The sequence below is a fragment of the Cyrtonyx montezumae genome, unplaced genomic scaffold (genome assembly GCF_038088225.1).
Source record: "Cyrtonyx montezumae isolate F1298 unplaced genomic scaffold, pur_monq_1.0 scaffold_8, whole genome shotgun sequence".
NCBI classification, from domain to species: domain Eukaryota; kingdom Metazoa; phylum Chordata; class Aves; order Galliformes; family Odontophoridae; genus Cyrtonyx; species Cyrtonyx montezumae.
Genome location: NW_027072089.1, coordinates 77,709,802 through 77,725,767, shown reverse-complemented (window position 1 = coordinate 77,725,767; position 15,966 = coordinate 77,709,802). Strand labels below are relative to the sequence as shown.

The following is a 15,966-nucleotide window of genomic DNA, read 5'->3' as shown; positions in this document are numbered from 1 at the left end:
GAAAATGAATAGGAGTCATTGCTTTCAAAATGCTCTATGTACTTCTGATTGATTAGAATTGGATCGAGAATTGGATTAGAATTGAATTAGATTGGATCAGAATAACTGTTTACAGAAAAAGTGTAAGAGGAAATTCCCTTCTCATATAATGAAATACATTCAGCTTAGCAGTCTTTCCCACAAACATTATTTTAGAGTAAAAGGAAAATTAGGCTAAGGGAACATTTCCAGGTAAGCACTGCAAACATCATTATACAATTGACTTGTTCTGCTTTTAGAAGCATGGAATTATCATGTCCTCTCAAAAATATTTCTTAACATTATGTTTCTGTCTTCTAAGAATTCCATAAAGTGTCCAACCTTTCAATATACATTCCCCAGTGCTTTGAAAAAATCTGAATGCTCTCAATGTCATTAAAAAGCAGGTTTGAAAATTTGGCCAGTGTGACTGAGCTCTTATTCACTTACTGGTAATAGCCTTCTATTAATAACAATAGAATCAGTCTTAAGAGTCAGAGCCCATAAGCATCAAGATACCTCTGTAAGTGTTAAGGATTGTGGCTACAGAATTCTCTGTAGTAAAAGGCAAAAACATTCAAAAAGAACTTACGGTATCATGTGGCTGCATAAGCACTTCTTTCCGGATGGGTTACAGAATATTAAGAGGTATTTGCCTTAATCCACTTAAAGTAGGGGATAACAAGAAGAAAAAAAAAGAAAGGGAAAAGATGAAGGTGAAGGTGTCGTGCAAAGTAGGGGATGTGGCAGTTCAACAGATAAATGCTGTAGTCAAAGGAGCCTGGTTCAAACACTGACAAAAAAACAAAACTGGATTCTTGAGGGAAGTACATTTGGAAACAAAATGTTTTGTTAAATATAAATCTGATCTAAAAATTGATGCTAAATCTCGTGTTTCAAAACTATTTCCATAATAATAATAGTATAGATAAGAAAAAAAGTTAATTCCAAAGTCAGGAGATTGCAATGGAGATGCCATTCACTGTGATCTCAGGTAGTTCTACAGTAAACATATACAATAGCTGTGAAATAAAATGTTAGTTACTTAAAAAATCTACTTGCTAAGTATATGAAATAAGTAAAGAAAGGCTCTGCAAATTCCTAGAAGTAATGCTGAATAGTATCCCTCCAAGCCTTATACTTTTTAAGAGTTCTTATTCAGGTTCATAATTTTATAATTAAATTAAATTTGCATAGCCTATTTGAGTAATGTTTCAGATTTTCTTATAAAATATTTTTTTCATAAATTTGTTAGATGGGGAAATTTTTCGCTCAATTTTTCTGATAGCACAGGATGCCAAAAAATGTTGAGACAAAAACACACAACATACTCTGTCAAGATAGAAAAGTAAATCATAAAAAAGCTGCAGTTAATGACCAATTTAGATATCCCAAATTATTCTATCTCCACTTCAAGCACAAATATTAAATGAACAGCTATCCAAGCTAATGCTAGTGTCCTAGTGTTTGCTCTTCATATTCTAGAGGAAAAACGTGCTTTAAAATGTGTTAAAACTAAGATATTTTTCTTTCCTTCAATACACAGACTTCTGTACTAAAAAGCCACTTAAGTTTGAGTGACCCTTAATTCTTGACAATACATACAATTTCATTCTTTTTGTTATTTTATTTGTTCTGATTTTTCTGCACATTTTACTGAACATACTAATTATTTCATCAGATTTCCATGTACAGGCAACCATTTGCACACATCATCCACATACTCACACACATACATAATTTTGGAAAGAATGAATGAACACTCCCTGACGACTCTGTGGGTTCCTCCACGAGTGCTGATGTTGGTTATCACTGTCTACCAATGTGACGGATAACCAGATGATGTCACCCCACCAAACCCCCAGGGAACCTGTAGAACCAAAGGGACAGTAGATGCCTCACTTACTTGCAAGTAGACCAAAGTTGTGCAATAACTGCTGCACACTAATGAACTCATACCCAGAATTGCATAATCCCATGATTTCAAAACAAAGAGCTTATTATTTATTTAAGTACAGTTGAAGATCATGGTACCATTATGAGGCACAAGTAAAAATTTAATAATGACCTGTTATTTCTTGGTTACTATTCCGACACTATTTTGTCAATAGGTCTTGGATTCACCAGTACAACAAAAACTGCTGCCAGTTTCTTAGTAACGCTAGCACAAGCAATCACACACCTAAGCAGCAAAGGTAGCACTTGCCTATGGCTGTTATTAGATGAAATGAAGCTTTCAAGTTCACAGCCTAAGGTAATGTTATACCAATATTGCTTTAAAAGTTTTGGTTAAATATTACATGGCTTGTGGGGAAAAATATATATATATCTTGTCACTGAATTTGTTAACACTAAAAGAATTGTAATAATATGCTGTACATTTTTGCCTGCTTTGGCAGGGGGGGTTGGACTCAATGATCTCAGGAGATCCTTTCTAACCCCTACAGTTCTGTGATTTTTATGCAAAACTCAAAAAGATTTAAAGAAAAGTCTATATTATTTGATCTACATGCTCACTGTACTTGTTAAAGGAATCATCCACAGTAGCATCCTCACTTGAAGATGAACTGAAAAAGCTTTAAAGAAATGGACTTGAGACTATGAGAACATTAAAACTGTTGGAAAACAGAAGCTTGGAGCGTGCTGTAAATAGAAAGCATGAGCAACAGCCGTGCCCTGGTTTCAGCCTAAACTGTGTTAACAGCACACTGATGTTTGGTTGCTGCTGACTGATGGGAGGACAGCCTGGATTAAACCACAGGCTGTAATGCTAGACCATGCCAAGCTGAAGGGAGAGTAGCTTTCACATATAGGAACACCAGCACTTCTGTGAGGATGCAAGGGAGATCCATGGAGCCACCTTCTACCTCAGATATATGACAAATATTTGATTTTCACCAAGACTAAGTGACTTTAGTTTCTGGCTTCTTTTGAAATTCATAACAGATGTATTCAGGATTGAAGCCTTAGTAGAGCAGGTTTAGAAAAAAAACAAAAAACAAAAAAAACAGCTGAAGAGATTAAACTTTTGATTAAGTAATAAAACCTCACCTTCCTTGGGCTGAGATGATTCACACTCTTAACTAAAAAAAACCAAAACTGCAGTGTAACTGAAAAGTTTTATAGCCCAGGACACATACAAGTACATCTTCCTGATACTCAGAAAAGAAGTACACTACTTAGATTTAGATCACACAGAGGACAGAGGTTTTATCCACCATACTTTAGTAAAGTAACTACTCCAACAGAACACGACAGCAAATACCACTCCCAGCACTAGTTCAGACTCTTCCCCAATCAAACCTCAGAAGGCTCCTGTAATCTCCCGCCTTCCCAACTACACACCTCATCAAAATCAATTTAAAAACTTGAGAAAAGGAAATAACATTCCTGCTGTAAAACATGTCAAGAATTAGCAATTTACTGGCCTGATTGTCAACGACACTGTATGCAATAGTTTACAATAATTTATACAACTAAAGACAGCAGAGGAAAGGAGCATTTGCAAACTAGATATGGTCACTAGATTGGTTTTGCTCAAGATTTAATGTCATTTCAGAGGTCAGAGTTGGTATTTCATTAAATGAAAGAAAATCTTCAAACACTCAGTTTAAGAAACTAATGCTTTCATCAGCTAATATAATGTGAGAAATATTAAGAATTACACTGCAAGAATTCTTAGATTTAGAAGTTTTCATATTTTGTAAACTGGACAGGTGCTCTGCCTTTTATTTTTTTTTTCTTTTTCCTTTTTTTCAGATTACACAAAAAAGTTAAATCAATCATGGGAAACAGCAAAAAGTGTAATCTACTTTCTTCCCAACACGGAATAAGCCACAAGGGAGCACATGATTTAATGACAAGATGCATCTGATAAGATAATAATTTGCTCAAGGAGAGATTTGGGTTGCAAATGCAGCTGTTCCAAGAAGCTAAACCCACAGGCAAGAAATTACTTGGGTTTTGTTAGTGCTATATTCAGAACTATTTAGATAAACTGGTGATAGACCCCAGAAAAGTACATCAGATAAGGAATTATAGAACCAAGGGTACTCCAGTACTGGAAAGGAAAAAATTAAATAAATTAAGAAATCAGAAAGATTTCCATAAACTATTGTTTCTAAAACTGAATAAAAAAGATTTCAATAATCAGACTGCTCAACACAATCTTCTTTTAACAGTGACTCACTTGTGAAAAACATATGAATATAACATAATCCAGTTTATATAAATGAGTGTTTAGTTCCTATATGGGACAAGTTCCATGGCACTGACCTGGACATCCAAAGACATGCGCATGCAGAAACGTTCACAGCTTTCAGCTCCTATATCAGAAGTCTGACACTGCTTTCTAAACCTAAGCTCACAGAGGGAAGCCCATTCATCTTTGGCATGATTACATTGCCTTCACATAATGAATTTTTACCAGAATTCGAGATTAAGATGATTTATTAGCAACACAAAAATTAGACAGACTCATAAAAATCTCTGCGTATTGTGATGTATGCTGATCTGTACTTCTAGATAGATGTTCAATATGTTCAATATCAGAAGAATTAACTGAATTCACTTACTTTGTAAGGTCACCACTTTTTCAAATGAAAACACATACACCTAGCTAAAATTGCAGAGTTACTACCTAACAGTTTTCTTTTATTACGGCCAATATTACTGCAAATCCATCTGTATATGTAGACTTTAATGGCCATATTTATCCCCACTGAAGTCTGACTGCATGTGTTGATAAGGGAACACCTGCATGGATCACTTAGCAGGACCAGCCTCACAGCAGGGAGAAAAAGCCAGTAAGAATGCATGTCTTCAGGACACTGCATGCTTTCTCTGTTGAAACATGCAAACTAAAAAGCATGAAATGATCTTGGCTGCTACGCAGCACACAACTGTCTGAATAACTGCTTCTACATTGGCTATGGTACCTTGCCATCAAGTTTTCAATACGCTAGGCAGTCGTTCCCTGATAATACTACCCAGCACGCATTCTTCTCCTCTAGCAAGAGAGCAAAAAGACACAAGTGGCACTCTGCTGACCTCTGCTATTCAGATGTGTTTGTGGGTTGGGAAGTTTTAGAGTAAATTAAAGATAAATAACTCTGCATTGAAAATCATATACGCTTACATCTTTCACTGGCCTAAACTTACAGGAGAACCAGTGGAAGTCCTTTGTATTTTCAGTGGCGCTAGGTTGCCTAAGCCTCTCTTGCACAGAACATTTGTAAGGACACCAGCAATTCCTCAAGGAAAAAAATGATAAACGGAAATCTGACAGATGTTGGCCACATCTCTTTATAAAAGATGCAGAAAAGCAGCTGTTACTTCAGGGATTGTAGGGATTTCTTGTGAAAGTCGGTAGCAGATGTCACCACCTGCCACTGCCCTCTCTGTTAAACAGAGGCAAAAAGGAGACTGAAAGCTTGTTAAAAATAAAAAATAAAAAATAAAAATAGGTAAGAACAAAAAAAATTTAAGACACTCAAGCACATTGACAGCAAGTGGTGGAACCCCTTACCTACTCCCTCCTGGCAAAACTGCAATCCAGTTGCACAATGAAAGCAAAGAACACTCCCCATTCTCTTCAAATCATTATTTCTTTTCATTTTAATCTTGCTACATGTACTTTGACAACCTTCAGCCTGCAATCTAACACCTAGCCATTTCCTTCCTGGCTGAAAGAGATCATAGAAATGAGCAGTTGTATCCTTTCCCTCTGGCTATACAGCAAGGGTCTGATGACAACTGCTTTACCAGAGCTGGTATCAGACAAACAAAAAATTTCCTACACAATGAACTACACAATTATGTCATGCATGGAGGCGAAGTATTTAGTACTTACAGAAAAAAGTTACAGCAAAAAGAAAACAAAACTTCTGTTGCATTGTGTCAGGAAACATGCTGTACATGTTTGTACACCTTGGCAGATAACGATCAGATGAGGCAAGCAATGAAGTGGTTAACCAAACCAGAGAGTTATCTCAGACATCCAAAGGCACATCTTGTAAACCTGAGAAAACTATACACAGAACTGAGGAGCAAAAAAGGTAAGGGCTTGTCTGGGAAGAAACAAATGACACTGTCAACAAGTAACTAGCTTTCTTACTCATAAAAAATGGTATCAGTGAGATCCAGAGCCCAACAAAAGAACAGGAATCTTTCCAATGGTATAAAGAAGACTTGGATCATGCCCCAGCTTTCCAGAAAACTAGACTTGCTAATTGCCTCACTCTTTCACTGTCAAAACTGACATCTCACTGAACTGAAATACCTTTTCAATATTGCTACAGGGCAGGCATTTCCACACTGGTAATACTGGGAGCCATATTCAACCACCAATAGAAACTTGCTGGTCACAAGCTTCCCCATTTGGTATTCCACAATGTTATTAAAGAAAAAAAAAAAAAGAAAAAAGGACAAAAAACCCCAACCTCACAATACTATGTGTCCAGCTTTCTATAAAAGGTCACCCACTGGAGCCTGGAAGGTCACACCTTCAGAATTAGCCCTCTGAAATGTGATTAAAAAAAACCCACTCTGTTATGGCAGCTGCACAAGATTACTGTGGACAGATCATTCAGATTTATCCTCATGTATATCTCTCTGCTTTACCTGTGAAGACTTTTTAGGTTTTGTCTTATATGTGTGCTTTTGAGAACATATGCCATCTTGTGACTTACTAACACTGTAAAGAGCATTTTGCTTTTCAGATAATGTCACGTTTAGACAACAAACAAGCCTCAGAAATGGAAAAGCTCATTCTCCTTTGGCATTGCCACAATCAGGAATCACTTGAGCTATATCTGGAGAAAGAGTGAAAAAAGTAACAGAGAAATCGGCTTTAGTAAGGTGCACTGCTCTGGTCTTTCCCCCAGTATAGGGGAATTATGCTTACCTTACATGACCATACCATCACGTAAAATACCATGCTCAGACAGTATAAATCATCACAGCCCTGTTCACTTCAGCACAACCATACTGACTTGTGTGAGCTGAAGAACATGTACTGGTCAAAAAAGTGACTACTTGTTATCATACCTACTGCCTCTCATTTCCTACAGAAAAAAATAAAAAGGAAAATACTACACAGCCACTTGATCTATTTTATATGAGATTTTAGATAATGTTCTCTGTTGTTACATATGCATGCATCTCTTCAGCAGGGACTCATTTATGCATTCTGATAATGCTATACCGCTATTCCTCAAATTAAGATGAAAGGCTCAGATAGTGGGTTCAAGCAACCTGGAACTTATTGCTGCTTTTTTTTTTTTTTTTCTGAAAAGTCACTGTGGCTGTCACAATGTGAAACATCAGCCCACACAGCGAGCTTGAGTGTTCAAAATTGCAGTACAGCATCACATCTTAAGAACTACTCCTGTTACTGTATTTTTCTTATACAGTAAAAGAGCAAGATAAAAGTAAAAAATCAAACAAGCTTCTCAAAGCCAGCACTTTTCTCAAGTATTTCTAATTTCAAGAAATAAGAAACCTCTTATATTGGACTTAAGTACTTGCTATCCTTATGAACTCTGCAGACTTCTTGATTACTATGCAGTATACACATTAACTACTAGAGCTCATTTCCAAAATAAAATTGGGAAGTCTAAAGAAAAGAGTCAACATTCTGAAATAATGTATTGTTTCTTTTCAATTTTTCCTCATACTATCCCAAGGAGAAAATGGCTTCAACAAAAATATTTCCCTTATAACCCTGAAAGATAGAGAAATTATTTTCTAACTGTTCGATCTGAGGTTTTCCTTCAAATTTCCCATTGTCAGATTTACACGTTGTAGTTAAACTTGTATTCTTAATGATTTACATGTAATTTGAAAGGAAATACACCAATGAAGAATTATGTGGGTGCACGTGATCTGAGGAAAAGAAGATACTATTTGTGTATTTCCCTTGCAGTACCCAATGGCTCAAAGATGATGTGAGAAGAGTTTTGTTTACGTGTTTAGATTCATATGCAACTGATACAACCCTGTAAGAGAAACGTTTAATTCTCTCTCTAAAACTGTGATAGTGACAATAAAAATCCTTCTTGTAGGGAAAAAAGAGAAATATTTAATTATCTTGCTAGATAGAAGTATTTATGCAAAGGTAATGCTTGAGATTTCTTGAACTAAAAAGCAAAAAAGGGAATGTATTTCCAGAAAAAAAAATTATAGCCTTTCATACTTTCCCTCTGTCCCTCCCAATCGCTTTCATTTATCCCAGCTCATTAAGTTTACAGATCAAACTAATATAATGAACTGATGAAGCAGAAGTTGCCCTCAAGTAAGTTTTGTGTGCTCAGTGTCCATATCAATTATGGTGCATATTTGCCAAAGAAACAAAAAACACTGCATTCTGTTAATCCTTGCCATTGCCTTGCAGTGTAACATGCCTTACAGCTGCCTGCCTACAAGAAACACTAGCAATTGTTTCTTCACGTGATTTCCCTAAAAATTCACTGATTGTAGAAAGCTTATATAAATTTTCACAGGTACAATTAAACTTCAGGTGTGGGAAAAAAATACATACTGCCTGCCTGAACAGTGCAACTCTACAGCTAAAGAAGCACTGCTACTACACCCCTCTGCTCTTCAGTGATTCCCAGGACATTAGAGGTTGGGTGGAACAAGTACAGTCAGCAGCAGCATCAATGGGAGCTGTATTTGAACGATTCAGTGAAACACTAGATTGGTGGACATAACGGTATGAAATATGAGAACAAAATATACATCCCTCCAAAAGTAATGCCTCCCATTCATTTCCATGGAACCCACAACAGATACAAAGAGCACAATAGCACTATTTGATATAGCAAATTCTCAGCTGCAGAACACTATTTTTCAACATAGCCACCACCACTAGCTATTTGTTTTCACCATATTACCATCTCTGTATAGGAATCAGCTATCTCAGTTACATCCCCTTTGTCTCACAGAGCATCTTTATAGTCTTCAAAACCATTAGGAAAGTGATGAAAGCCTATTAAAAGAAACAACCTCAAAACTCTTTCACTTCTATTTTCTTCTCTGTAAAATTTTCAGAAATTCTGACATAAGAAAACTAAGCAAATGACAGTGGGCTGTGGTTGCTGTCACTTTCATTGCTTGTGCTCCTGCTAAGGATAATGCAGCCAACCGAAACTACTTCTAAGACGAGATTGCTGTTCGTGGCAGAAGGGGCTTAAATTTGAATCTAGCACATACACACAATGAGAAGAACAGCCTGAGACTCCAAAGCACAGACTTGGTTCTCCACAGGAACATTAAATGTGTTGAAATGAGACTCATTGGAAGCTCCATTTTAGCAGTATGAAAGCTGGAACAAATGTCAGAGGAATCAAAACGTCAACAAGCAGTGAAGTTTTTATACTTCAGAATGGCAGAAGGCTGCAGAAAACAGCAGAAATCATAGATGTAACTTCCAATTCATGCAACAGTTGTTTAGTATTGCTAGAAATCATAGAATCACAGAATCGCTCAGGTTGGAAAACTTTCAAGATCAAGTCCAACATCAACCTAACCACACTACCCTAAGTAACAACTCACTGCTAATTCATGTCCCTAAGCACCACATCCAAACGGATTTTAAACACATTCAGGGATGGTGACTCAACCACCTCTCTGTGGAGCCTATTCCAGTGCTTAACAACCCTTCCTTTAAATAAGTTTTTCCTAATATCTAACCTAAATTTCACCTGGCGCAACTTGAAGTCCTTTCCCCTTGTCCTGTCACTTGTCACCAGTGAGAAGAGACCAACCCCGCTCTCACTATGATCACCTTTCAGGTATTTGAAGAGAGCAATAAAGTTTCCCCTCAGCCTCTTCCCCAGACTAAACAGCCTCAGCTCCTTCAGTATCACGCCAGGCTAGTATTTGTCATTGTATTTTCCTTTATGCATCATGTTGGTCAGGTGGTTCTAATTTCAATATTACAACACAATGCAATTTGCACATCATATTATATAGTGCACCAAGACTATACTGCAGTGAAATGTTTAAAGGAAAGCAAAGAATTAGGGCTTCTAAATAAAACAAGTTAGTGAACTCTTTTTATTTTGAACTTGTAGTGTCATCTGCTCAGGCATCAAGTGCTACACCAACTTCTGCCACCAAGGCCTTGATGCATCATGTCCTGGAAACACTGCCTACTCAGTGTACTGTAAGGCTTTACAGCCATGACTCTTAAAGAAATCTTTATTTAAATCATACTGACATTGACTTTTTTCCCCTCTATTTTTTTTTAACCAGTTGTAATTATGGTCTATTTTATATTTGTAAGTATGAGTAAAATGATTATGTTTTGTACTAAGCTATAATTTACGTAACTGCATTCCTGTAAAATTTGGATTTATTTTTCATTTAGACACAGACCACAATAAAAGGCTTCTGCACTGAGAATCCAGTTTTGTGTGTTAATTTGAAGTTTAATTTTAGAGTGTTTTCTATGTCACAGTATTTTAAGGGCAGAGGAAAGCTGTCACTGTATGAGAGACTTTTAATCAACTGTGGACTTTTGCTCAAACTACCACTATTAATTGTTCCTAAAGTACTGCAAGAGGAAAAAGGATGATTAAGTGGAACTTAAACTGCGTTGCTATTAAGGATTAAACAGAAAAGCATTTTAAAGCCATAAGTTGAAAGCCATCGTGTCAGAAGGCATGGGTCATAATCCACAAGCTTCCAAAATATACCAGGCTGTACTCATTAGTCTTACGAAATTTAGAGGATCTATTATTTCTGCCTCTTAAATGGACATTTATATGCAAATAAAAATACTGAGTACAAGTCACACTTGAAATTGCATCTGTTATGCAGTTGCCCGCATGAATGATTTGAAAACCTGACTTTTAATATATTGTTTTAATATTATAGCCTGAACTTACTATCAGGAAGGAAAGAAAATGCAGAGATGGTATGATATTTTTGCAGTCTCTTGAGAGTACTGATACACAAAATGAGATACACCAGACTCCCTTCAGAGTTGAAGGGTTAAAAAATGGAATGTGATGCCTGAAAGTGAAAACTGCCATACTGCAGACTGCCATGATGGGTACATTAAACGTGGTGTGCAGACTACATCAAGTCAAACACCCTCACCGTAGCATTCTGGCAATATAAATGAAACTTCTGTATCGTTTTTCCTATCAGATATGCACAAATTTAGGAACAGCTTTATATGGATTTTCTAACCTCTCCTGGGACTTTCATGATTGAAGAGAATGCCATTCACAGCAAAAAGATTATAGGCTTCTCTGAAGTTCACCACAATCCAGTAGGCATACAGTTTTGCTGCACCTACAAAAATAATTAAAGATGTTACACACAACTGCTCCACTTGTGCACCGTTCAGACACATACACACATCTCTCCTGCATACAGGATGATGGCCACACTTCAACAATTCAATTATAGTTCAGTTTATTCCCTAGATGTGTCGCATTTCACGTGGAAAAAATATCCAGGCCAATAAACAGCAGCTGAATGGGAAAATACTCCTTCTCTGCACAGCCCCAGGATCGACCAGGAAGGGTTAGGGCACTTTCTCACTTGTTTTCTTATGCACACTCAATCATAGCACTTTCTTTTACAATACAATTAACACAGCCAGAGCGTGTGAAATATGCCACTGTGGCGACCTCTGCTAATAAAAAAAATGACTTTAGAGAAATAAAAGCAAAAACCTGGTGCCTTAACACTCAAATTGATTTGAAACTTTATCACCAAAGTCTTCCATGCACATTGCTTAAATAAGTGTTTCAAATTTAATGCGAGGTCATAAAGGAAGAAACAAGCTCTTGGGAGTTTTCATTTAGGCAACAAGTATGAAACCTTATCACTCCAGTGCTATCTTACAATCCTTTGTGAAGGAAGAGCCAACCTTCCCCCCCTCCTCTCCGAAAGAGCTCTCTAATTCTGATCTGAATGAACACGGCCTTGTGAAGTGAGATGGTAATTTCCAACCCCCGGGCAATGGCAGCAAATACTTTTAATATAGTAATTCATAAAGGTATGCCTCTCAACATGTCTAGTCACTTTAGCTCTATCGTCATTCTAATCTCACACCCAAATGACTTCAGCTCTGAGACATGAGAAGGGAGAACAGACATACAGACACTACTGACACACACGCATCAGCAAGTCTTACCATAAGGCGATCTTGGGTAAAAAGGGGTGGTCTCCTTCTGCGGGATTTCTTGCACTTTTCCAAAAAGTTCACTGGTGGAGGCTTGGTAGAACTTCACAGAATTGATAAGGCCACAGGTCTTAATAGCATCTAGGAGCCGTAAAGTGCCAACTCCATCAACATCAGCAGTATACTCTGCTAGGTCAAAAGAAATCTTGGGAGAGAAGGAAATAAAAGAACACCAGTTTTACTAGGAGAGCCAGAACATGTAGTGATCGTGTGCGTACGTATAACCAAGCAAAGTAATACATCACTTGTCACAAATCATCGAGACACTTCGGTACAGAGTTGATGCTCAGTTTACAAAAGTACTCTCAAAGGATTCCTAAGAATAAACAAGTAGTTCCACAAATAGCAGAATCAAAAGACTGGTGTTCCCTGATCTCTCTCTCTGGATTACTTTCCCATGTGAAGTAAAGGGTAAACCTACCCTATAGTTAGAGCATTATTAGGCAGCCTCTCATCTCCACAGCTGCCAATTTTCACAATATTCACTTGGGCTTAGTATCTTTGACACACTCGACTTGGTCAAAAATGGCCCAAATATATTTTAAAAACTACATAAGGTAACATGACACAAGAATAAACATTTATTTTAAAAATAAGCAACCTTAAATAACATTCAAAGTTTTGCTATTTAAACACTCTGAAGTGAAAAGATGATTGGAAATATCTGTTCTCGAATGACATTCCCAACCACACCAAAAGGGAATGGACCATTACAGTGATCACCATCACTATAAGCAAAGGAAAAATTCTTCTGCTTAGGTGCTCCTCTTGCTGACGACTGCCATTCAGGAACAAGCTCTACAGTGACAGCAATGTTACAGCCTCTTTATATGACCCTGTCCAGAGCATAGTAAGACACTACCAAAAACGCACAGTAACAAAACTACTTGTCGCTCCTTCTTTAGCCTTCTGTGACAGGTTAGTTATGAGTGGAGCAGAATGTAAATGACCCTCACTGATGAGCTGAGCTCAATGGTACATGTTAATGAACAGGTGATAGTCAATAATCATAGAATACTTGGAGTTGGAAGGGACCTCTGAAGGCCATCTGCTCCAACTGCCTGCAATAAGCAGGGACACCACAGCTACATCAGTTTGCCGAGGGCCTTATCCAGCCTCACCTTGAAAATGCACATAATGAACACAAATTAGCATATTCAACTAACAACTTCACATATTGGCTAACAACTTCACATATTCACAGTGGCTTCCTACCCCTCTAAGGAAAAGCAAAAAAAACTGATTTCAGCAGTAATTTAACCATAGTAACATATTCTTCCTAACAGATAACCTGCTGAAACATCCCTCCAAAATGCAAACTTCGCTTACGTATTCCACCAGCATGAGTAAACAGTACACATACATGTCAGGTGGTCATAAATGAGAGATCCCAGACTATAAAACCTCTTCACTGAAGTGAAAAAAGAGCCTGCAGTAGCACTACGAAGCACTGCTCTTGCTGGCTGCTCAGAGACCAGTTTCACAAGACATGCCTTTCCCTATTGCCTGAAGAATGACCTCAATCTTCACCTAGAAAAATCACTCCCTCGAGTGTGAGGTAATTCTGCCTCCACGTTGGCCCGGTCTGAGCGTTCTCGAACAGAAACCGACAGCTTTGTGTGGGTTTGGTGTTTTTGTAATGTCGACTATTGTTCACCAGGGACGGGATTCAGACCACTAAATTCACTTCATTTTGGAGCATAGGTTAGACTTAAAATGGCATTCAAGAAAATGAAAAATGGTTTTACCCACTAAAAACTCCAGCTCCTAAAACACAGGACTGTTAAGACATTTTGTGCAGTGACACTTCACACTGGAACTGGATTTTAATTCAACGTTAAGACTGTAAAAAAGTTTTATAAAACTAGTAATAAAATGAAACAGGACAGAGTATGAAAAGTGCTAAGCTACCCATTACCACATTCTTTCTTCTTCTGAACATGTTACTTTCTGCAACACTGGTTGGAAGACTGAAGTTAAGAAGTAATAATAATGAAGGGACCACATTAGGAGGGACACGCAGAAGAGATGTGGCTTTGCTCATACAACATACAAAAGCCCAAGGTTTGTGTAACAGAAGCCAAATATAGCACCAGATTTTATAAATGCTACTCAGAAATAATCTTTGCTTGGTGCACTTAGCTTGGTGGGATTACCTGAGAGAATACAAACTTCATGGAAATGATGGTTTGTAAGGGCAGGTGCACAAAGGTTACAATCAGTCCACAGTTCCTGAAAAGTTAGATATTTGCCCAGTGGAAAATATAGTTTAAGTGATTCTAAAAGATTAGAGTTTTCATACAGTTTAATTTATGACAACTATCTTAAGAGTATGAATTAGGAAGCTAATCTCCCTGTACATCACTGAAGAGTGGAAAGACAGAGCAGAAAGTTTAAGGAGATGCTCTTGATTATGCTTTGGAAAAATATATATGCTAGATTTTAACTTAGCTAAGACAGATGCTCCACCCTAGCCTCAAAAATCCTAAACTGCTTTTGTCAACTGTATAAATGATGCAGTGGACTCAGTAACTTTTCTGAAGACAACAGCAGGAGTTGTAATGACCGGAGTAGTGAAAAGAAGTGCCTTTGCCTGGATGAAACTGAAAAACTGAAAGTTTTCTCATCAAAGAGTCTGAAAAGCATAAATCCAACACTCCTTTGTCGTCTTTGGACAGACTTTGTGACAAAGAAAAAGCAACATACCAAGAAAAATGAAATTGTCTACTTGGAAGGTTTGAGTGAACTAGGAACTCCCTTCCCACGGTGCTTTTGGAACTGCCATTGCCAACTTCTGGACACACAGTGAATCTATACACCAAAGACGTGACTCCTTATTCCACTCAATAAGCAGTGATTGTACTATCATTAAAAGCAGACAGAACAAAACGGAGATACTAAAATTCTTGGTCAAAAGTACTTCAGTTCCAAGTTTTCAGGCTCTGAATACCTTGCACCATTGGCTGAAAGAATATTAAAAAGGAATCGGGACTTTTATATGCTGTCTTCACTCCTGGACTAATCTCTAACTGTGGTTCAATTCAAATACATTCTTAGGCAAGCATTAAGTTCACACAGCAAGGCTTACTCATAGGATAATAAAATTTTCTTGAGAAAAGCATAGAGTCATTAGTTACAACATTCCTGGAAACACAGGATGCAATATGAATACACTTAATGCTACATTCTATCTCTTCAATAACACAGCTCCAAGAATGACAGTGAGTTTTGTGAATTAGTCCCTATATTTTGAATTTAAGCTTCTTTTCTCCACTTCTTTCTTTCTAATTGTCAGATTCAATCACTACATGAGATCTGAATTCAATACAGCAATGTTTTAAATATGATGTTTTCCAACTGATCATTCAAAACCAAGCTTAGCAAGGTCTTTAACAAGATTTAAAAGCTTATTGAAAACTATCTAAATGAAAACATATGGGACTTGCCCTACCCAAGAACACATTCCTATCATGTGTATGAGTACTATATACAAGCTGCAGATTTAATAACACTTGCTTCTGAGCAATGCGTCATCAACAGTGGTGATATTCTGAAAATAAATATAAATTTTAAATGATCTAAAGGGTGGACTGTAATCATACCACTCATTAGCCTTCTAGCAAAAAAAAAAAATGGTATGACCTAGCAGAATATTCTATAATGCTCTTTCTTAATATCAGTAACAATTCAAAATTTCATCTCCTTCTTACAGCATCCTCAGATAAAGAACACAGAATTTCTAGATG

At 37.2% G+C, this 15,966-nt stretch overlaps 1 protein-coding gene across 1 annotated transcript in view; it reads right to left on the bottom strand.

Moving 5' to 3' along the window:
- Nucleotides 1–15,966, bottom strand: part of GMDS (GDP-mannose 4,6-dehydratase) — a 387,208-nt gene that overhangs the window by 234,267 nt on the left and 136,975 nt on the right. The window contains exons 5-6 of the mRNA XM_065753140.1: nucleotides 12,173–12,365; nucleotides 11,218–11,322 (exon numbers count right to left, since the gene is read on the bottom strand). Of these exons, the coding sequence (XP_065609212.1) occupies nucleotides 11,218–11,322; nucleotides 12,173–12,365 (298 nt within the window). The remainder of the gene's footprint in view (nucleotides 1–11,217; nucleotides 11,323–12,172; nucleotides 12,366–15,966) is intronic.